This window comes from Nomascus leucogenys, chromosome 4, assembly GCF_006542625.1.
Source record: "Nomascus leucogenys isolate Asia chromosome 4, Asia_NLE_v1, whole genome shotgun sequence".
Lineage (NCBI taxonomy): Eukaryota > Metazoa > Chordata > Mammalia > Primates > Hylobatidae > Nomascus > Nomascus leucogenys.
The window spans coordinates 59357130-59381249 of NC_044384.1; the positions used below are offsets into that span (position 1 = coordinate 59357130).

The following is a 24120-nucleotide window of genomic DNA, read 5'->3' on the forward strand; positions in this document are numbered from 1 at the left end:
GTAGTAACCTCATGTCCAGATATTTGAGATTAAAAACACCAGTACATTATGTGTGTTTTACAAAAGACAGTTGCCAAGTATGTTACGCCTTCAATACAGCTTTCCTGACAACCTGAACATCGACCCGCAACAAAAAGGCACGTGAGAAGCCCAGGGCCAACTCTCTAGAATTAAGTAGTATTCACACATTAGCTGAAGGATGACCCAGTCACCAACCTCCCCCAGCATCTCCCCAGCAGTCTGCTATGTGCACCCTCTCTTCTTTCCTTTTTGGGTCTGCAGTGTCTACCGGTCACTCTCCTGGGTTACACAATAGAGATGGGCATTATCTCAGGCCAACCCTTATTAGATGCACATATCACTGGGAGGGTCAGAGAAGCGCCGTATCCAATTATCACAGGACTTTGCTTTAATGTCTTCATGGTCACGTTTATATTTGTGTGATGAGCTAACTTTGAATGAAGGTTGGTTGGTTGGTCAGTCAAGGCTCACTGCTTAAAGCTGACTGGCATGTCTTTGACTCACCTTCTCACTCAAGGAACAAATGGATTCCTGGTCTTTCTGCAGTGATGAAAAAAATTGCTAATAATCGGCTGAGTTCACCCAAAGGATGTTTAGACTGATTAATTTTATTTTTCCAGTACTTCAAAAAACATATCTTGAAAATCATCTATAACAGCATTGTCCAATAGAAATATAATGCAAGGCACATGTGTAATTTCAATTTTTCTAGTAGCAATATTAAAAGGTAAAAGGAAACAGGTGAAATGATTTTTAATAATATATTTTATTTAACCCAATAGACACCAAACACTATCACCTCAACATGTAATCAACACAAAATTATTATGAGAGGTTTTCTTTTTTAAAATTTAAAAATTTTAATTTTTATCTTTTAGAGGCTGGGTCTTGCTCTGTCGCTCAGGCTGGACGGCAGTGGCATGATCATAGCTCACTGCAGCTGTGAGGCTCCTGCCTCAGCCTCCTGAGTAGATAGGACCACAGGCATACACCACCATGTCCAGCTAATTTTTAAATTTTTTAATTGAGATGGGATTTCACTATGTTGCCCACACTGGTCTTGAATTCCTGAACTTGAGCAATTCTCCTGCCTTGGCCTACTAAAGTACTACGATTACAGATGTGAGCACTCCACCTGGCTAAGAGATTTTTTTTTTCTTTCATCTTGTCTTCCAACTTCAGGGTGGAGTTGAGACTTGCTGCATATCTCAATTTCAAGTAGCCACATTTTCGAGTACTGAATAGCCACATGCAGCCTGTGACTACCATACTAGCAAGCTCAGGTACAGCACTGCCCTGTACTCATATAACAGGAGCTTAGGGAAAGTGGAAGAATAAGAATGTTAACCAGGCTACATGGTCGCAAACCAAAGTGTATTGAGATGTACGGATAATGAGATGGAAATGAATGACATCATATCTAAAACCACTCTTAGGGCATTCCAATTCTATCTCTTTTTAGTTAATACACATCATCCCTGTACTACAGCAAAATAATTCAGGCTGGTCTTTTTCCCTTTTTTGGTGAAGGGAATGAGGATATTTAATAATGAAGTGGTGGAGCCACTTTGGGATACACTCAAGCAGTTCCTCCAAAGATTAAACACAGAGTTACCATGTGCCTCAGCAATTCTGCTCCTAGGTATATACCCAAGAGAATTAAAAACACAAGCCCACACAAAAGTTCACAGCAGCATTACTTGTAATACCCACCAAGTAGAAACTACCCAAATGCCTACCAACTGATGAAAATGGATAAATAAAATGTGGTCTGTCCATGTCACGGAATATTATTCCAGATTTTTAAAAAATGAAGTACTGCCACATGCCACAACATGGATGAAACTTGAAGACGTAAGCCAGACACAAAAGACAATATATTATGTGATTCCAATGATATGAAACGTTCAGCACAGGCAAATCCATAGAATCAGAAAGCAGCTTAGTGGTGGCTGAGGATGGAAGGGTGAGAGGGAGTTGGAGGGAAATGAAAAGTGACTGCTAACGGATACAAGGGTTCTTTCTGGATGGATGAAAATGTTCTAAATTGATGGTGGTGGTAGCTGCACACCTCTGGATTTACAAAAAACTACTGAACTGGTACACCTTAAATGGGTGAATTTTATGATATGTAAATTGTATCTCTATAAAGCTGTTATTAAAAATAACGGAGGAGGACTCCCACCTGGCCTGTGAGGTCACCCCACACCACATGCATTTAATCAGGCTTGCCATTTTATCACGAGGTTGAGCATGTAACCACATGGATACGGATTTATAAACATTCTACTGAGACAGACAATTGTTGAAATGTTGAAGCCTATACGTTTCTTTCACTTGAAAAAGGCAAAGTAGGGTAGCCCCAGTTTAATTTCTCCCCAGCTGGAGTTTATTAAGAAACATAAAGTGTAATAGCTCAGATTCAAGCTTTCCTCAGCAACAATGGAAGAACAAGGTTTTCTGATAGCTCTTCTCTCAGGAGAAGAGGGGGAGTCAGGGAGAGGGTGGCAGGTTCTGAAGAAGCCCAGGCTCAAACCGAGAGGGTCCACTTGATCCTGCCATTTCCACTGGCCTCCTCCTTAGGCTTCGTACCCAGAAAAAGCTTCCAACCTCAGTGCAGGCTTTCAGCATCAGCTCCTCTAGAAAGTGATTTACTTACCCTTGGCAAAGTAGTCATTGATTTTCATTTCATTTCATACTACCTTTATAATGTTTTGTTTTAGCCATGGTTTATTGTTTCATTTTCCCCCCAGTCATAAATGTCTCCATTATTATACTGGCACATGGGTGAAGCCATAGTTGCTTAGTAATAAGTGCTTAGCATCTGTACCTAACTATAAATTGTTGCATTTGGCCAGAACCAACTAACTCAGAAGATCTAGATCAATTAAAATCAAGAAAGTAATAAACCACACACACACACACAGAGAAAAATAATTAGTTGCTTAATCATCTCAATGCAATGAAAGGTGGCGGCATGTGTCGTAAACATGAGTGTGCCTGGGATTCCTCCGGGGGCTGGGAGTTCGCTGAGACTGCACAGCGGGGGCTCGGCTCTGTGCTCTCCCTGCCTGACCCTTCGGATCTCAGTGGACAGATGCTATCAGTTACACAGTCAGAGCCAGCGACATCTCGGAGTCACAGATAAAAGTGTCTTGTCTTTCATATCTTTCTTCTTTCTCACTTCATTCCCATTGTCACACATCCATCACCAGCTTATTCACCGGTGACAGCTACAGCCCTCTTCCCCTAGCCCCCAATTTCCACTTTCTCTTCTTTCATATAAAACCATGTAGTAAATTAGACTGCTCTGTGAAAAGGCTGTCAGAAACCAGGCATTTTAATCAACTCAAGTTGAAATTATTTTGCCTCATTTTCTAGCTCGCTAGCCTGGCCCATTCCCTGCACCTGCACCCTATGCCCTACAGCTCCAGCCCCAGCCCCAGCTCCAGGAAGGAAGGTTTTTGACTGTTTCCCTTTCTCAGTTCTTTCTCTCCATCCCCACCCACACCCTGAGCTAATCCCTGCCTCTCCGCGTGTGCTCACCAGAGGCCCGCACTGCTGCTACACTTCTCCTTTTCCTTTCCCAATATCCTCTTGTCTGGACTCATCTTTACCACAAACCTCCACGGATACACTAACTTGTATTATCTGCTATTGTTCCATGTGAGTCACTTTTGTCCTCTTAACTTGGCTGTAGCAACCTTGAGAGCAGAAGTCATGAGTCACTATTCTGCAGCCTCCTCAGCATCCCTAATAAACACAGCATCTCGCGACAGTCTATCACTTAACAATGGATCCCAGAGCTGGGTGTATGTATATGTGTTTCCCTCCTTTGAATGGGCCCCAGTCCATTTCCCCATGGGACAGGCACTAATGCTCCTCGTTGCTACTGGTGTATCTTAATTCTGTTTCCTCAGCCTTGAGGCTCTTTCTCCCACTGACTGTCTGAGGACTTCCTCATTTTAAGGCCTCTCCCTTAAACAGTCATCCCTCTTTACTGTTTTCTCTGAATCATGGGTTCCCCCAACTTTCTGCAGAATTAATAACTACAGAATCTGGCTCCTCTATCCTCTATTTCCTTTCAAGCATTTCTTAAACTACAGTAGAGATACATTGATCTTTTTTCTCCCCTGCTAGACTGGGAACACAATCAATACTAGTGCCATGTCTTAGCAATTCAATCCCAGGGTCCAGCATCAGGGCCAGAATACAACAGGTACACAACATATACTGTTCAATCTCATCCAACGAACTCTCATTGTAAGGCCCAAGACTCAGGCAAATGAAAAGAACTCATTTCTTATTCCTATTGAGAGTTAGCGGGTTCACAGAACTTGGTTGGGGAGTCCCAGTAGGGTGTGCTCAGCACCAAGGCCAGGGACTGACACTCTCTTGGGCTCTCCAAAGCTCAGGTTCTAGACGCTCCTATCACACTGGGGACCTCTACTTACAGGAAGTTTCTCCTGGGATCACATTCTCCCTCAAGCTTTTTTAAAGTTGACCCCTTCTTACCTGCTTTCTGGGAAGAAAGGGGAGATGGGAACAGACTTAAACAAAATTTTAAAATTATGTTTTGTTTTGTTTTTGAGACAGGGTCTCACTCTCACCCAGGCTGGAGTGCAGTGGTGGATCTCAGCTCACTGCAACCTCTGCCTCCCGGGTTCAAGCAATTCTCGTGCCTCAGCGTCCCAAGTAGCTGGGATTACAGGCGTGCACCACCACGCCTGGCTAATTTTTGTATTTTTAGTAGAGACAGGGTTTCACAATGTTGGCCAGGCTGGTCTCAAACTCCTGACCTCAAGTGATCTGCCCACCCTGACTCCCAAAGTGTTGGGATTACAGGCATGAGCCACCGCACCAGCCAAAATTATTAATTATGAAAAGTTTGTGTTTCACATTCTCCTTTCTGAGTTTCAGCCCCATCACTTGAAATTTTTATATCCCAATCCCAGGCGCCAAGATCCAAAGTTCCTTGAACCTTTCATCTCTCTGAAATACAAATCTCTTAAAAACAATTCACTGATTTCAGTTTGATTTTACAGGAAGAAAGCAACCTGATTAAATAACCCACCTTTAAGTACAGATGACTATTAGTAACCATCACCATTTCTAAAACTTCCTAGGGTATTTGTACCTCAAAAGAGGCCTATTATCTTCATTACTTTTAAGCAAAAAATAAATAAATAAATTCAAGCAAGGGTACTATTTTGAAGCAAAAGGACCTTCCCAGTCTTTCTAAAGGAGTAAACAGTTACCTATGGCCGGGCATAGTGGCTCACACCTGTAATCCCAGCACTTTGGGAAGCTGAGGCAGGTGGATCACTTGAGGTCAGGAATTCGAGACCAGCCTGGGCAACATGGCAAAACCCAGTCTCTACCAAAAAATATAAACATTAGCCAGGCGTGGGGGCACACACCTGTAGTCCCAGCTACTCGGGAGGCAGGAGAATTGCTTGAACCCAGGAGGTGGAGATTGCAGCGAGCACAGATTGCACCATTGTACTCCAGCCTGGGGGACAGAGTGAGACCGTGTCTCAAAAAAAAAAATAAAAAATAAAAAACTTAGCTGGGCGCTGTGGCAGGTGCCTGTAATCCCAGCTACTAGGGAGGCTGAGGCAGGAGAATCACTGGAACCAGGGAGGCGGAGGTTGCAGTGAGCTGAGATCGCACCATTGCACTGCAGCCTGGGCGACAGAGTGAGACCTTGTCTCAAAAAAACAAAAAATAAATAAAAAATTTTAAAAAAATAGTTACATAGACCAACCCTAGTTAGAGACTTACAGGACCCTCAGAGCAGTTACTTGCTTCCTTCAATCTTTTCTGACACTACAAGTTCTCCGGCCCTCCCCGCCCTCCCAACAGCTCCAGTTTGTCTCCTTCCTTTCTCAGACTATCCGTGCTCTGTTTTCTGCTTTTCCTGGATTTCAGCCCGTGTGCTGTGACTTACTGCTTGATTTGGGATCTAGGGTGTGTCTCCCTAGAATCTGCCTATAGAAAATGTTTTTAGCCCACACACAGGCACTTGCAGGGACAGGCTTATTAGATGAGGAGCTTTGGTAGGATTTAAGAAAGCACCTTGAGTGCAAAGCACATTCTAAGCACCCAAACCTGTTACTCTTCCTTTCTCAAATATATGTTGAGCTGAGGAATTGTCCCAGGTACAGTGGTGAACAAAACAGACACCATCTCTGTCCTCATTCAACTTATAACAGGAAAAAATATATAGTTTTTTACAAAGTAAGGAATTCTAAGTATGCAAGGAGCAGCTCACTCCATTCTGCCTAAGTCCCTGGCCCTTGAGAACTGAACAAGACGGCCTTATCCCCAACCCCAAAGCCTGCAGAACTTCCTGCCATGTCCAGCCCTGTTTTCCTCCCCTCCCCTATCTCTTCCCTCCTTTAGTACTTCAGAAACTCCAAAATCTTCAGCTCTCCTCAGCTGTAGGTGTACCTATATCCACCCAAGTAGTCAGTAAGGAAAAGAAAAATACTTTGTTTATCAGAATACACCCTTTCTAGGTGTTTGCAATTATAAATAGAAAAAAAAAACCCTAATACACTTTCTATTCCTTCTTTCCTTCCTTCCTGCCCTCTTTCCTTCCTTTCTTCCTTCCCTCATTCTAATGCTGACTTCAATTTTCAAAGTGAGGTTAACTATTTCCAAAAAGGCAGAGAATGAGAGAACTGACCTCATGATTTCCCAGCTGGGAAAACGACTCACTTAGATGCTTGTTAAATATATGTGTTCCCACTTTACAGAACCACACTCTTGGAGGAAGGAAAAAAGTCCCAAGACACAGAGGACCACTGGATACCTTTTTGTGTACATGGATTCTAATACTTGAAAACTAACCAGAAAAGATGAGGGAGTCACAGCTCCCAGTGGGCCATCTTCTTAAGAAGGGGCACAGCTAAAGTGATTTTCTTCTGTTGGTAACTGGTGGATTTATGTTTTTGTCCAATATGTTTTTCATTAGCATGAGAAGTACCAAGAAAAATTTCATATGATAAATGTAAACAGATTAATGAATTGAGAGAAACTGCCAACTGTCTTCAGATTGTTAATGGAAACATCATGCTTTCTATTAAATTTACAGACACCTGCATTTGAATAATTAACTGCTTTTATGAAGCTTGGAAAGAAAAGAATCTTCCATGTTTGAGTCTAGAGATCCGGAACAGAGTTCGTTCAAAACATGCCTAGAAAATGCTTCAATACTCATAGAGTTACAAGAAAATAACTCACAGCCAAATGGAAAACCAATAGTCCTGAGATTACTAAGATTTGTGAACAAAATTAATACAAGTTTTCCATCTGACAATTTTTGCCAACTAAATTTTACATCAGATACCTAGGAAGACAGATCCCTAATAAAGATACAAAATATTTATTTTGAATTGTTGGAATAAGGAAGAGTAAAAAATAATATATTTTAAAAATCAGGCCGGGCGCAGTGGCTCACGCCTGTAATCCCAGCACTTTGGGAGGCCGAGACAGGTGGATCACAAGGTGAGGAGTTCGAGACCAGCCTGGCCAATATGGTGAAACCCCATCTCCACTAAAAATACAAAAATTAGCTGGGTGTGGTGGCGTGTGCCTGTAGTCCCAGCTGCTTGGGAAGCTGAGGCAGGAGAATCGCTTAAACCCGGGAGGTGGAGGTCGCAGTGAGCCGAGATCGCACTATTGCACTCCAGCCTGGGCGACAGAGTGAGACTCCATCTCAAAAAAAGAAAAAAAAAAAATCAAATGCAGTGGCAGAATAGATCCTTGAACCTTGAATCACATTGCATAGATGCAAACCCATAACACTGTACAGCCTAAAGAAACCTTGGAAATCATTTACCCTAACCCTTTTATTTTGCAGAAGGGCTTATCTGAGACCTACAGTTTATATCATTTTGCAAAATTCATGTAGCTAGTTAATGTGTAGCAAAAGAAAGGCTATAATTCTGATCTCCATGCTTCCAATTCAGAACTCTTAAAATAGCCACACACACACACACACACACACCGAGTGTATATTCACATATACATATGAGAGACACAAATGAAATACTGAACTCATATTTTTTTTTTGTAAACTTTAATTCCCCATCTTTCTCTTTCTCTTAGAAAATAATGAGCATTTATGGAGTACCTTTTAAGTGCCAGGCATTGTGCTAAGCACTACACTTGCATTAGTTCATCCTCACAAGTCCCTGAAACATAGGTAGTCTTGTTATCCCTCGTCCCATAACAAGAAAATTTAAAGACTGGCGGTGCAAATTTACTTAAGGTTATTTGGGCCCTCTGAGATATTATTCATGGACTTCACTGTTTATCAGAGGTACATTTTAGTCTATCAAGAGTGGAACAAATAGCAAAGGCTTCTGAACCACATTATTATACTCTTTATGAATTGTGCTTTAAATGAACATAGCTGCTATTAATCAGCACAGTGGCTTCACATGGCAGCAGTTTAGTAACAGCTGTGGCCGATGGCATGCGCAGCACATGGAAGGATACTGCCTTCCAAACTTCTTTTACGGGTTTATATCAAAACGGATTCTCATACCTCGTCCCCAACCTTTTCTGCAGGACAAAGGAAAGGGACTTCATACAAGTTCTCTTCACTTGCACAGACAGAGAGAGGTGGGGGCAAAGGGGAGTTCCCGACCTTATTTGGAAACCATTGAAGCTTTGCCAGTATTGAACCTAGAACACCACCAGACAGAGGGAAAAGAGGACTCACAGTACATTTGGCATGTAGTGCCCTCTATTGTGCCTGTGGAAATTCTGCGGGTGAGAGAGGAGGTATTTGTAGGTTAGCTGATATTTTTCTTTTATGCAAATACACTGCTGTTTGAAAAATCTATTTTTTACTACATGTGAAGTTCCCAGAGGCAAAAGGCCATGTCTCCCTTCTTTATTGTCCATGGTGCCCAACACATTATGGATAGGTAGTAAACATCACATCCCTTTCATATGCAGGACTAAGAATGACCCTTTCCCAAGAGTCCTGCTTGCTTCTATTTCTCAACAAGTCTCATGAGGTGCATACATCTCCCAAGAAAAGGGAACTGCTGAGGGCCTGCATCTCTTCCCCAGATTTCCATGAATGTTGTACTCACTTCTTCCCTGGGCTAATGGACTCCCCCGCCCCCAACTGTTTTACTCGTTTTTAACTCACACCTGCAGAATTTTTATGTGGATCCCTGACACCCTACTTCCTATCATTTTCAGCACAAAATGGGAGCTTCTGATTCTACATATACTCCATGACTCTGTTTGGGAAGCCTTTGATGAGGCCTCACTGCCAGCATGGACATCTTTAGGAGAAAATTTTTACTTTCAAAAGATTTTTTTTTATAACTTTTGTTTTCCAAGAAATTGAAACAAGATGAATTAATAAGTGTTGATGTTGGCAAATAAAATGATCAAGTGGGAATTTTGTTTTATCCATCTTTGTACCACAGTTCATGGCAGATGGAAGGCATTTGGTGAATGTGTATCAGAATTATAAGTATTCATATTTCCCCTCAATTATTTCCAAAGGCAATTCAATCATAAGACTTCTATGTAAACCATGAGGTGGGACAATCATTATATCTTGATATTTTTTATCAGGCAGGGTGCAATGGCTTATACCAGTAATCCCAACACTTTGGAAGGCCAAGGTAGGTGGATCACTTGAGGCCAGAAATTTTTTTATCTTTTTTTGTTTTTTTTTTTTGAGACGGAGTCTCACTCTGTCTCCCAGGCTGGAGTGCAGAGGTGCAATCTTGGTTCACTGCAACCTCCGTCTCCCAGGTTCAAGCAATTCTCCCGCCTCAGCCTCCCAAGCAGCTAGGATGACAGGGGCCCACCACCATGCCCGGCTCATTTTTTTTTTTTTTTTAATAGAGATGGGGTTTCACCATGTTGGCCAGGATGGTCTCAAACTCCTGACCTCAAGTGATGCACCCCCTTTGGCCTCCCAAAGTGCTGGCATTACAGGTGTGAGCCACCACCCCAGAGGCCAGGAATTTAAGACCAGCCTGGCCAATGTAGCAAGACCCTGTCTCCAAAAAAAAAAATTTTTTTTTAATTAACCAGGCATGGTGATATACGCCTGTATTCCTAGCTACTCAGGAGCCTGAGGTGGGAGAATCACCTGAGTCCAGGAGCTCAAGGCTGCAGTGAGCTATGATCATGCCACTGAACTCTAGCTTGAGTGACAGATTAAGACCTTGTCTCTAAAACAACAAACTAAACATCCAGATGCTTTTAACAAGGGGAAGAATATAGTTATTTCTTACATATTTAAACTGCTGTGGAAATCTTGATCTTAGGTTGAAGGTTTGAGATCTTACATGTCAGCAATAATTTTACTTTTACATTTTCCTGTTTCACAGAATGAGAACGACATGTTAGAAAGGTTATTTCAAATATTAGAGATTATAGGGCATCTTCAGGCCTTGGGAATAAGAATGCAATCTGGATTTCTGCCAGAACCTTTGCAGACTTTTGGGTTTGATTCTCTTGTTTTCCTAACAAGTCTAAATTCCTCCACCTTCTGCAACATGTGAAAGAAATTGATCTGTGCATGGAAATATTCACACTTATAAAAAAAAATACAACTACCAGAGTGTATAAAAAGAGGAGCATGTGTCAATCAGGGCCAAATGTCAGTATTCAAAAACCTATAAAAAGAATAAAAATAAAATATCAGAAGAAGCAGAAAGCGTTTATAGTGATGACTCAGACCAGGAGCCCAATTTCACAATGTTTCATGTGGCAAGAGCTGTATTCACTAAGATTTGGAACTTTCTCATTTTTTTTCATTTTTTTTTTAGTTCCTCTTCTGCAAAAAAAAAAAATGTTTTTTATTCAAAATCTGCTTAAGACTATAGAGAATACTGAGCCAGAAAACAAAATGACTTTTGTTCATTCATTCACTTTTCTATTATGCTGATGTCTTGTTTTTGATGTCTTCTCTTTTTATAAACTGTCAAAAACTAGAACAGCACCTTGTAGCTTCATTTATAGCAAAGTTACAATTAGGAAGTAAACTTGTAATTATTTTATGGATAAACTGAATTTTTAAAGTTTATATAAAATAATTTTAAAAGTGAAACAAATTATAAATAATAGTATATCAGATTATATAAATAATAATATAAATTATGTTGCTTTTTAATAATTATTGTATAACAGTATTACATTTGAAATATAATGATATTACATTATATATTATAGATATTATTGTTACAAGTAATAATAGTGGCTGAAGTGCTTATTCCTCACCAACCATTCCTCCCCAAGTAATTAGTCCAAGCCAACCAGAGACAGCCCATTCCCTTTGTACATAACTAATTTCGAAAAGGACTTGTGACTCAATGTTAGTCAATGAGATGACAGGGAAAGTAGACAGAAGGCCCCGGGGAAAGCTCTTTTGCCTCTAAAAAAAAGGTACTGAAACAAAGCCCGTACCCACTGTAGCCACCTTGTGACCATTTGTGCTACTTTTCATAATAGATACATTCCATCCATCTTGTATGGATTATGTACGTATTCTAGGCGCAAGGCACTACTCAGTATTAACTCATTTAGTTCTCACAAGAACCCTACAGGCAGACAATATAGTTATCCCTATATTCTAGAGGAAGATGCTCAGGCACTGAGAGGCTAATTCGCCCAAGGCTACTCACTCGTAACTGGCAAAGCTGGAAACTGAACCCAGGCAGTCTGGCTCCAGCATACATTCTCTTAGTCATGATGACAGGTCAGCTCTCCATGGAAGCTGCTCCAACCCCCCAGTATGCTACCTTCCTTAAAAGTATTATTCTTTACTGATGGCCACCAACCCTTTCCACTTTTTAAAATGTCCTTCAAGAAAACAGACTCCTGGCCAGGCGTGGTGCCTCACATCTGCAATCCCAGCACTTTAGGAGGCTGGGGCCACGACGGTCATTTGAGGCCAGGAGTTTCAAACCAGCTTAGGCAACATAATGAGACCCCATCTCTACAAAAAATAATTTTTTAAAAATCAGCCTAGAGTGGCAGCATGTGCTTGTGGTCCCAGCTACTTGGGAGGCTGAGGTGAGAGAATCGCCTAAGCTCAAAAGTCAAGGCTGCAGTGATGGCACCACTGCACTCCAGCCTGGGTGACAGTGAGGTCCTGTCTCAAAAAAAAAAAAAAAAAAAAAAAGAAGAAGAAGAAAAACAACAGAAGAAAAGAAAATAGACTCCTTTGGAATTCCCTGAACAAATTACTAGGCTGCTACAGGGCACAGAATATAGGAGGGAGGGCAGTAAGATTTTGAGGGAGGGAGGGAATAAGGTGAGAAGGATCAGAGAGAATGAGGACTGCTGGGCTTCACAAGGGGAGACCTGGGGCACCTGGGAGAGAGGAAAGAGCAGAGTGGGAGGGGTGGGAGCAGTCAGCAGTTTAATAATAGCCACAATTTAGTGCAGACCTACTGTATACCTGGCCCCCATATATATTATGGTTTTATAATATCAATAATATCAATATATATAATATCAATAATAAAATATCAATCCTCCAAAGAATACACACTATATACTTGTCATACCCATTTCACAGATACACAAAATGAGGCTTAGCTAGTAAAAGACAAAACCATTATGTGAATCAGGACTGTCTGACTCTAAAGCCTTGCTTCCTGGGCACCACCTCCCCCGCAACCCCACAGTGTAGACTGAACACAAAGGGCACCAGGGAGAAAGTGAGAGAGAAAAAGAGACACTCTAGTTCACAACTTTGCAGAGGACCGTAGTTTTTTCTCAAAATCCATGGCCCAAGGACAGCTTTCCTCTTTCCAAGGGGCCTCCAAATGAACAGCTCAAATCTCCAGCTCAAATCTCCTTTTTTTTTTTTTTTTGAAACGGAGTTTCACTCTGTTGTCCAGGCTGGAGTTCAGTGGCGTGATCTCAGCTCACTGCAACCTCCGCCTCCCAGGTTCAAGTGATTCTCCTGCCTCAGCTTCCCCGAGTAGCTCGGATTACAGGCGTGTGCCACAGCGCTCAGCTAATTTTGTATTTTTAGTACAGACAGGGTTTCTCCACGTTGGTCAGGCTAATCTCGAACTCCTGACCTCAGGTGATCCGCCTGCCTCAGCCTCCCAAAGTGCTGGGATTACAGGCGTGAGCCACAGCGCCCAGCCTCAACTCATATCTTTTAAGGAAAGTTTCAGAGTCCATTTGTCTTAAGTTGCTTGCAGTTGCTACCAAAAGGGAAACTCTTTCCCACTCTACCCCTCAACAACATTGGAAACAACCTAAATGTCTTCATGCTGTCTTAACCAAAACAGAGCTGAGTAGATTTTTTTTTTCTTTAACTTTTCCAAAAATAAAAACAAACCACATTCAGTTTCAACTCAATTGTGGGAAAAACAAATTATTCCACCCTTCTCCTTCCCACAGCCCTACCAGGATTCATAAGTGAATGAAAACCAGGGAGAGTGGGGAGGAGGAGTTGTACTTTAAATGGTGGAAAATTCAGGGCTCAAGTGTTCAATATGACACATATTATGAAATTGTGAAATATAAGACCATATCAACAGCTGCTGATTTAGTCCAGGATCATTTGTGATGACTTGCTTTTCCATTAAAATTTTGGGATGCTTGAGTATGGCCGTGTCTGTGAGCTTCCCAGTCACGAGTAGAGCAGAAAGAACACTGAGGCCTGAAATCAGGCTTAACTCCAACATTGGCCATGCCACCAACCTTGGGAGCTTTGGCTTTCAACTGTAAACCACATATAATTCCCACCTCAAAGGGTTTCTGGGGGAATTCAATGAACTAATGGGTGGGAAACCACCTGGCACATAATAGATATCCACGAAGGAGTGTTTAATGGTTTCTTTCACATGACTTTCTCTTCACATGGTTTAAAACAGATCATAATCACATGGAATGTGGTGTTGAACCTTTTTTTTTACTGATGGGCAGGGAAGACAAGGCAAGGAGGGTCTGACCTAACCAGTGAGAAGTCCTCTTGGCAGGAAGAAGGGAAACCTAGGTGCATGGTGTTGCCAAGGGAGCCTGTGGTTATCATGTATAGTGATAAAGATTATGAAATCTCCTCAGTTTATATAAAAAGCAGTGACAGCCAAGGAACTCCCTTTCTCAGCATTTAGGAGCCCCACCTGCCTGCCTGGAAGCAGAGGATACAGGGGCCAGATAAAGAGCTACTCTGTGACTCCCCTTCCAGCTGAGTCAGCCTGAGAATCTCTTTTGCACTGAGTTCCTCACATGCCATTTTGACACCGAATTCTTATTAAATCAGAGGCCAGGCCTGGTGGCTACGCCTGTAATCCCCGCACTTTGGGGGGCCAAGGTGGGTGGATCACCTGAGGTCAGGAGTTCAAGACCAGCCTGGCCAACATGATAAAACCCCGTCTCTACTAAAAATACAAAAAAGTTAGCTGGGCGTGGTGGTGGGCGCCTGTAGTCCCAGCTACTCAGGAGGCTGAGGCAGGAGAATCACTTGAACCCGGGAGGCGGAGGTTGCAGTGAGCCGAGATCACACCACTGTACTCCAGCCTGGACAACAAGAGCGAAACTCCGTCTCAAAAACAATAATAAATACATAAATAAATAAATAAAATCAGAAATACCAACTCCATTAGGATTTGTAAAACCACATAAATGAAACTCTCCCCTTAACTTGATGCAAATGGTTTTGGACATTTCAAAGAAACCCCACCAGGAGCACCGAGTTCCACTGTTCCCTTGCTCTTCACCTTCCTCCCAGTGTCAGTCCTGTGCCTCACTTAGAAATGTTTGGAAAAGGTGCCTCTGGAAGGACAGCCTCTCACTGTGCTTATTCAGTCGTTCTCCACAGGAAATGATGGAAATTCCTGGCATTCCCATCAGGGAATGGGTCAGCTTTCTGCAGGGCTGCGGTGAGAGGGATGCCTGGAGCCCTCCTTGTTGTCGGAGATAGATGGCTTCAAATCGACGCCTTCTCCAAATTAGAAGATGAAGCCAGGATTCCAGGAAGAGTCCCAGGAAAGAAGAGACAGGCAGCCTGCTCCCTACAAGCCCAGCAACAAGAAGTAGAGGCATCCAAGTGTTTATCTTGAGCAGCTTCCCAAAGAGAGTTTGGCATCCTCTTGGTAAACTCTTTCAATCTCTTGGCATTAAAAGCAGACACTCGCCATGTGCCTCAGAAAGAATCTTCCTTTCTGGCTATATGGTTAAGCATATCCGTGCTGTGATTTTTCAGAAGCCTCAGTAGTCCTCTATGCTTTTAGACGTTAGTTTCTCTAAACCTCTTGGCAAGAAACAGCTCAATAATTTAACTAGAGCCATGAATTAGAAGTTCCATGTGTTTATCTCTTTGGAGGCTGGGTTTGGAAGCAGGGGACGGTGACGGTAAGGCATGAGGCAGGGGCACTGAGGGGCAGGGCTGGGTTCTCTTCAGCACAGATTTCTCAGGCTGCTTCAACACGCTCGGCACCGTGTGGGCCAAACTGTTAAAAATATACTTGCTAATCTGCAACTATTTTTTGAGGAAAGAAAGGGGAAAGTTAAAGCCTGGCTTGTTTGAAGCTTTAGCTATAGAGAGACCTGTGAAGTTGTGGATAAACAAAACTATTCCAGGACATGCTTCAAAGAACACGCTTACTGATCTCAAAGGAAAAGACATCTGATACCCCGTTTTGGACTGTAACCCCTAAATAATTTTTCAGCAATCCCCTTAGAACTCTCCCACTTAGTTTTTACAAAAAAAAAAAAACTTGAATCTACTCCACAGAGAATGCTTCCTTTTACTTTTTTGTTACTGTTTCACAGTTTGCCATTTTTCAGATCTTTTTCTCTCATAGCTATTAATAATTCCTATGCCTGAGCCCCAAAGAAGCAATTCTGTCAAAGCTTTGTTTGTCAAATACAAACAACAAATGTTCCCAGCTGCCCACAGTTGCTCACTGGAAACCCTTAACTCCACCCGTGATTTTCACAGGCTGAACCATGTATCTCTTGCTCCTCCATCATCCTAACTTTGGACGTCTATTATCATACCGGATCAGATTCCAAAAATAACAGAAGAGAACCCATTGCGACCAATCAATGAAACAAAGTCAGTCTAGCGCCCCCACCCCCAGCGCAGAAAGGGAGAATGCAGGCTCCGGAGGGAGGGCCCAGGCCATGCGGGTGGTGCTGCCTCTCTTTCCCTTTCTGCTAAGCATAATAATAATGGATTCTAGAGCCATGTGTGATGCTTTTAATGAAAAAGGTAACTGGGAAATAAGTAGAAAAATATCACTTTCGTGGTAGTATATATCATGTCTATGGAAAATAAAAATATACTGGTGCCCCATGTCCCAGAAAATGAACTCTGCCAAATTGTAACTATAGTTACGTCCCAATTAGCTCTGCATACTGAGGCCAAGAAACGCTGACCCTCAAAGCCTGATTAAAGCTTGAAAATGCTCACTTAATTAACCCTTCAAAGTCTCCCCTCATTGACGCTTTTGTCAGAGGAGCAAAGAAGTGACAAAACCATCAGACCAAACTCCATCTCCTCTTTAGACACCTGCCCAGAACTTTGGGAATGGGGCTGAACAAGCTTGGTATATGGAAAGACTGAAGAAAAACAGAAGACCTGGTTGAGACTAAAATGCAATAATGAATCCCTGAGTAAACAAGGGGTGACTGCACCAAATACAACACCACGCTAGATCACTGGAGAAGATCGTGCATTTTGCTCTTTACTGTAATAATATGCTAAATTTGAAAAAGCACAATATTATTATGTAAACAGCCTTGACTTTATGTAGCAAACACCTCTGAATCATAACTCTCTATATGAATAACTTCGGAAACAGGCCCACCCAGTAGTGATCTGCTAAAACAATGGCTCCTTTGCCCTGTGAATAACCAACCTCTGGCTCATCTGTAGTCTAAATTCGGGTTGTGTTTATCATACTTGCACAAGCAATATATACCTCAAATTAAACAATAACTAAACCCTCTATGTTATCCAGTCTATTTTTGCAACTATAGAAGGCTACAATGTTACCGTCTTTAGAAGAAAATCACACCTTTACATTTCTTCAGGAATAAGTTTTCAGGTCTGTCACACTTTGATATTCTGCAGTGGCTGTATCAAAACGTTGAGAGAGTGCTAATAGCCCCAAATCTCAGGCGAGTGATAACACAGTCTTGTGTTTTTATAGTGTTGTAACTTCAAAGCACTTGTCCATCTGACATCTCTCTTAACCTCACCAAAGCCCTGTGAGGTAGACTCACCTACCTTGGCAGGTGTCCCCCTGCTGGTTGGGCAGAGGCAGCATCTGAGACCCACCGAGTTTAAGTAGCTGGTTTCAAGACACAGGAGTGATTAGGGGCAGGGCCTAGAGGGTTGACATGTCTCTGGACACCTTCCACTTACCACCTTACTATCAACCTGCCACATGGAAAGGACTTGGTCTTCCTTCAATGGTTAAAGTTGAACCATGCCTGAAGAAATGGGTTCTTGGGTCCTGCTGGATTCAATTGGCCACTTCTTAGGAAATGAAAACTCATTTACCTTCTAAAGAATCAGAGTCCTAGCCCTATAACCACGATGAGGCCTCCCCAGTGGAACCAGATTGTGTGTCCAGTCCACTTTAGGGTTCCAGAGCTGCAGGGTCCCCCTCCACAACACAGAAGTTGAAAGGTCACCTCCACTTCACTTCACTGCTGAGCCCTTCCCCAAAACGACATTATCCTGAGAGTTGGAAGATCCAGAATCTTCTAACCCCAGCTCCAACTAACTTGCTTCAGCAAGGACTTAATCTATCTGAGCCTCAGCTCCCTTATAGGTGAAAATAAAGGCAGAGTTAAATCATCTCATTTGGGTGCAGTGGCTCACGCCTGTAATCTCAGCATTTTGGGAGGCCGAGGCTGGAGTATTGCTTAAGCCCAGGAGTTCAAGACCAGCTGGGGCAAGATAGTAAGATACTGTCTCTACAAATATTTTAAAAATTAGCTGGACATAGCGGCACATACCCGTAGGCCTAGCGACTCGAGAGGCTGAGGCAGGAGGATTGCTTGAACCCAGGAATTCAAGGTTATAGTGAGCTATGATTGCACCACTGCACTCTAGCCTGAATGACAGAGCAAGACCCTGTCTCAAAACTAAAATAATAAAATAAAATACACAAACATTCTCAAAGACTCTTCCATCTGCAAAGATCTACTCTGGCCCTATGCTGGATATCCATCGCCTTGCCTAGAGGCAGAATCCAAGAATTCTCAGCATCAGGAATGTCTCTTTCATAGACTATTCCAAGTTTTCCCATTTTAATTTCGTCCTCTTCTATTTGTACCGCTTGGCATCACTCTCTTCCAGCCTCTGTTTGTGCTCTCTAATATTTGTAAGTGGTTATCACGTCTCCTGTGAGTCATATGTTGCAACTCCCATGCATAACTTAACCACCATAAATTAAAACCTGTCAGCAATGTACTTTTTTGTGTGTTTTTCACCAAATCCCCACCCATCTAACTGGTAACATGGCTGAGAAATTTACAAAAAATTTTCTCTCAAGGTCACCCTTTCTAAAGAGACTTTCTCTCTCGGTTCTTCATATTTCTACTGATTTCCAAAACACGTAGGCATCTCCACATTTATTTTGCCTTATTTTGACAAGTTTGGTTTTCCTCTTGATTCCTATCTTTCTGTGTTGTTTTGTTTGTTTTCCTTTATAATTCTTGGTTTCATCTTCACTCCTACTGCTGCCTTCAGTGAGTCCCCCCCGGGAAAGGAGAACACAAGGCCATGGTCCCATCGCAGAAACATGGAATCGTGTAGATGAGGAACAGGAGCACGGAGGAGGGTCGACGGGGCTGCATGCAGGCCGCTCTGCCAGGGAACCAACGCAGGAGAGATGAGCTTGGTGCCAACTGCATTCCTATTTTAAAGTCGTATGTTTTCCCAGAAAGTAATGCAGACGTGTATGTCCAGAAGGAAAAATGCTAAAGCAACGCGGAAGCCAGAGCAGCTGGGGGTTGTTAATTTTAATCAAAGTCCAGCCAGGATTTTTTTTAAGCAACAGGAAATAGATTCATTCATTTTCATACTCTCTCTCTCTTTCTCTCTCTCTGTCACACACACACACACACACACACACAAAAACACACACACACTCACCACACTCACTCACACATACTCTTTTCTCCTCTATCCTTCTCCATTTCCTCTGGCCAAGCACAGAAACAAGCTGTTGGGAAAATCCTCCAATCCCTGGAGCTGCCTTTGAAACTCTGCAATGACCACTGGCATTTCAAGGTCAAAGAGAAGCAAGGTCAAAGCAAAGAAGAGCACCAGGTGCAGCAGCCTGGGAGGCAGAGGGCATGTATGAGTTTCCTGCGGCTGCTGTAAAAGATTACCACGAACGTGCTGGCTTAAACAATACAGGCTTCTCCTCTTACAGTTCTGGGGGCCAGCGGCCTAAAATCACCTTCAGTCAGCTGAAATATAAATATGGGAAGGACAGCTCTCCCTCCTGAGGCTCTGAAGGAAGAATCCATTAATGCCCTTGCGTTTTTAGCTTCTAATGGCCACCTATATTCCTTGACCAGAGCACGTAACAAAAATCTCTGCTTCCATCCTCACATCACCTTCTCTCTGCAGTCACATCTCCCTCTGCCTCTCTCTTACAAGGACCCTTGTGATGGCTTTCAAGGCCCACCCAGGTAACCCAGGATCATCTCCCCATCTCAAGCTCTTCAACTTAATCACACCTACAAAGTCCTTTGTGCCACATAAGGTAACATTCAGGTTTCAGGATTCAGGGTGCTGTCACCTTTGGGGGCCATTCCCCAGCCTGCCACAGAGCACCTGTGTCCAGGCAGATTCTTGGAAGAAGTCTCCCTCTCACTCATCCATGAACACTAGGTTAGGAGTGTAAGGCCTGAGCAAAGATGTTTTCTGAATAACAAAATCGAAAAATTCCAGGTATTTTGCTCCTGCCTTGTCACAGATTTGCCTTTCCCACCACACTTTGTCTAGTACGTTGTCTCTTTTATATTCAGCAGACCCATAAACATCCCATCACTTGCCAATGCCTGGGTGCAGCTCCTGTCCCATGGCCCCTCAGAATTGTGAGAAACCCTCCCCCTGGGACACAGACACTCACTTTCCAGCCAAAATTGGACCTCAGAGCCACAAACACCCATGTGCATGAAGGGCCTGCCAGTGGCCTGCCAATGGTCTCTGAGGGTCTGTGGCTGCATCCCAGGTTGACCACTGAGAAGGAACACAGCTTTGTTTGGACTCACCAAAGCGCTTGTAACCGAAGGATTGCACCTCCTCCTCCTCTGCGAAGTCGTCTGTGAGAGAAGAAGAGACACAATGTTAACCCTGGCAAGGGGCACAGAAGCAGAGGGTGGGGCAGGATTCCACCTGCTTCATCGCCCCTGCTTGTCACAGCAGCTTTCCTTCTGCTCACAGATCACACGAGGCTTTCTGGAAGAGACGGCAGGGGTCTCCACACTGGCAGCTCCTGCTGCTGGGGATGCACTTCCCCTGTTCTTAATGTGACTCCTTCGAATTCAGGTCTTAGCTAAAGTGCGACCCTTCGAGATGCCTTTCCGGACCACCTGGCCACTCCCTGTCATGCTACATTAATTCAATGTTCCTCTCCGATATCTTCCTCACATGTGTGCATGAATTTACTGTTGTCATCATGCTTCCTGTGAACAGAAACTTTTCCTGCTCACAGAAATAACTGACCACCCAAGGGGTCAAGTTATCTTTAGGCAACTGACCCTAAAGCCCCTGTTTTTAAATGTCTCGGCTCTGGGGTCATCTCCTTCACTAATTGTTGCCTCTCAGGAGCCAACATAACTCCTACAATGACAACCAAACCCTTCCCACCCTCCTTCCGATGGGTAACTGGGACCAACCGATGGTTTCGCAGTAAATGCACTTCAAAAGGCAGCCTTACTGTGGAAATTCCTAAATGTAGACCCACCATGGAAAGAAGAGAGATGTCGGCCGGGCGCAGTGGCTCATGGCTGTAATCCCAGCACTTTGGGAGGCCAAGGTGGGCAGATCGCCTGAGGTCAGGAGTTCGAGCCCAGCCTGCCCAACATGGTGAAACCCCATCTCTACTAAAAATACAAAATTAGCCAGATGTGGTGGCACATGCCTGTAATCTCAGCTACTTGAAAGGCTGAGGTAGGAGAATCGCTTGAACCTGGGAGGCTGAGGTTGCAGTGAGCCAAGATCGTGCCATTGAACTCCAGCCTGGGCAACAAGAATGAAACTACACCTCCAAAAAAAAAAAAGAGAGAGAGATGTTTTATCACCCAACCTTTCTATCAAAAGACCTAAAATCTCATTCCTAAAGTAGACATGAGATTCCTTATTACATCTATAAAGAACTGCTCATTTACAGTTCTTCCAGGTAAAGGTCTAGGAAGGGCAAGCACTGTGCAGACACAATTTCATATTAATTGCACAACTAAAGGACACTTTTTTTCTTTCCAATTTTTATTTTAGGCCCAGGGGGTACATGTGCATCTCTGTTACATGCGTAAATTGTGTGTTGTGGGGGTTTGGTGGACAGATTATTTCATCACCCAGGAAGTGAGCATAGTACCTGACAGGTAGTTTTTCAATCCTCATCCTCCTCTCACCCTCCACCCTCAAGTAGGCCCCAGTGTCTATTGTCCAGGAGGAACACTTTTTTTTTTTTTTTTTTTTTTTTTGAGATGGAATATCGCTGTGTTGCTCAGGCTGAAGTGCAGTGGTGCGATCTCGGCTCACTGCAACCTCCACCTCCTGGGTTCAAGTGATTCTCCTGCCTCAGCCTCCTGAGGCTGGGATTACGGGCACCCGCCACTACACCCAGCTAATTTTTGTAATTTCAGTAGAGATGAGGTTTCACCATATTGGTCAGGCTGGTCTCAAACTCCTGACCTTAGGTGACCCACCCACCTCAGCCTCCCAAAGTGCCGGGATCACAGGCATGAGACACTGTGTCCGGCCAACACTTTTTGATGACAAGTAAGAGGTGCCAAAGCCAGGCCTTTCTAGGGGACCCTGTCTGACTCGGTCCATTACTGCCCCAGCACACAGCTTTCTCTCACAGGCAGCTCAGCTCAAAGGCATGTTCTTAGCACTCACCATGGCAGAGACCGCCAGGCTGTGACTTCAGAGGTGAGTAAGTCATGGTCCCTTATCTTGACTTCTTTTTTTTTTTTTTTTTTTTTTTGAGATAGACTTTTGTTTTTGTCACCCAGGCTGAAGTGCAGTGGTGTGATCTTGGCTCACTGCAACCTCCGCCTCCTGGGTTCAAGCAGTTCTCCTGCCTCAGCCTCCCGAGTAACTGGGATTACAGGCGCCTGCTACCAAGCCCAGCTAATTCTTTGTTTTTTTAGTAGAGATGGGGTTTCGCCATGTTGGGCAGGCTGGTCTCACACTCCTGATCTCAGGTGATCCACCCGCCTTGGCCTCCCAAAGTGCTGGGACTACAGGAGTGAGCCACCGTGCCCGCCCAATCTTGGCTTTCAAGAAAGAGAGGCATATAGGGGAAATGAAGCCTCTGTGATAGTTTTTTTCAATCCCCAAAAGAGACATGATCTAGCTATATCTGAACCTTGAAATATTATAGAGAACCCAAGATGTATGCTATCTATAAACACAATGTGGTGAAGCTCAGAATATTTGTTTGTTACAATGTATTTATAAAATCACATGTGATGCTGGAGCGTGGTGGCTCATACCTGTAATCCCAGCACTTTAGGAGGTTGAGGCAGGCAGATTACCTGAGGTCAGGAGTTCGAGGCCAGCCTGGCCAACATGGCGAAAACCCATCTCTACTAAAAATACAAAAATTAGCCAGGAGTGGTGGCAGGTGCCTGTAATCCCCGCTACTCGGGAGGCTGAGGCAGAATCGCTTGAATCCAGGAGGTGGAGTTTGCAGTGAGCCAAGATCGCACCACTACACTCCAGCCTGAGCGACAGAGCGGGATTCTGTATCAAAAAAAAAAAAAAAAAAAAATTCACATGTGAGACAGTGGTTATTTCTAACAGAAAACAGAGAGGTGTGATATCTTTGTATTTCACCATTGTCTCCTTATTCTGCAGAAAGGGAAGAGATCTTGGTTTGGAATCTAGAAGGCCAGGTATTTATACTCAAAGTAGTCTTCTTATGGCAGGGATTTAAGCTTTAGTTCTTTCTGCATGGAAGAACTTGCTTACAACCAAGAGAATAGCATCTTTTTCTCTGATTCAGTGATTGGCTACCTCCACAAACACACATCAAGCCCACACTCCGTTCCTGCTTTACTTACTATTAATTACTGTCCTATTAATGCTTGATGTGGTAATCTGTCGTGTTAATAGCTGCAGCCTCATCTATTCTCCGTTTAAGAGAAACCCTGACCTGCTGAGTCTGCTTAGATATCCATTCGTTTGTTTTTTCATTCATTCAATAAACACACGCTTACAGCCTAGCGGAGTTGATGAGACATGAATATCAGCATCAATGGTACCCAGACATCCGTGCCCTTGGCCAGCTCTATCCTTTCCACCACTGTGCCACCTCTGCAGCAGAATCCGCTCACACTCAGGCACTGTGGGCCACAGAAACATCATTGACGATGTCACAGTGGAAACAAGAGGGGAGGTTCATGCTGCACCCTTGATAGCAAACAGCTTAAAATTTCCCATTAGACATGTCTATTCTCCCCCAAAAGCTTCATTTCAGCAGGGCTGCCATTAGCTTGTTTGTTTGTTTGTTTTCTTTTCCCTCTCTAATCTTTTTCCCACGCAGCATTTAGTCTGACTGACTTCTCTCTCCTTCCTGAAATTTCCCTGGGAACTTCAAATTTCACATATTTTTGTTATTAAAGCAATTTAGCTGTGTCCTGCTTCTACCTCCAAATTAACATGTCCAAACCCATGAGGAGTTCAAGAAAACAAAGGCCTCACAGGCCACCCATCATAAAGCACAGGGTGGGTTCCGTTCCCTGCTTCTCATCTTAACCCTCATCCGAAAAGGATTAGGGATTCTTTTAACAGCCACTAAAAGAATAAAATAGTCTCTATCTCATCCAACTCTAAAATTAGAGAGAAAATCACAAGAGACATGAGGGGTACAAGTGAGTTACCAC

General features: G+C 43.3%; 1 protein-coding gene across 1 annotated transcript in view; it reads right to left on the bottom strand.

The window, feature by feature from the left end:
• COLEC12 (collectin subfamily member 12) overlaps positions 1–24120 on the bottom strand; it is a 181464-nt gene that overhangs the window by 141113 nt on the left and 16231 nt on the right. The window contains exon 2 of the mRNA XM_003262015.4: positions 20278–20328. Coding sequence (XP_003262063.1) covers positions 20278–20328 — 51 coding nt within the window. The remainder of the gene's footprint in view (positions 1–20277; positions 20329–24120) is intronic.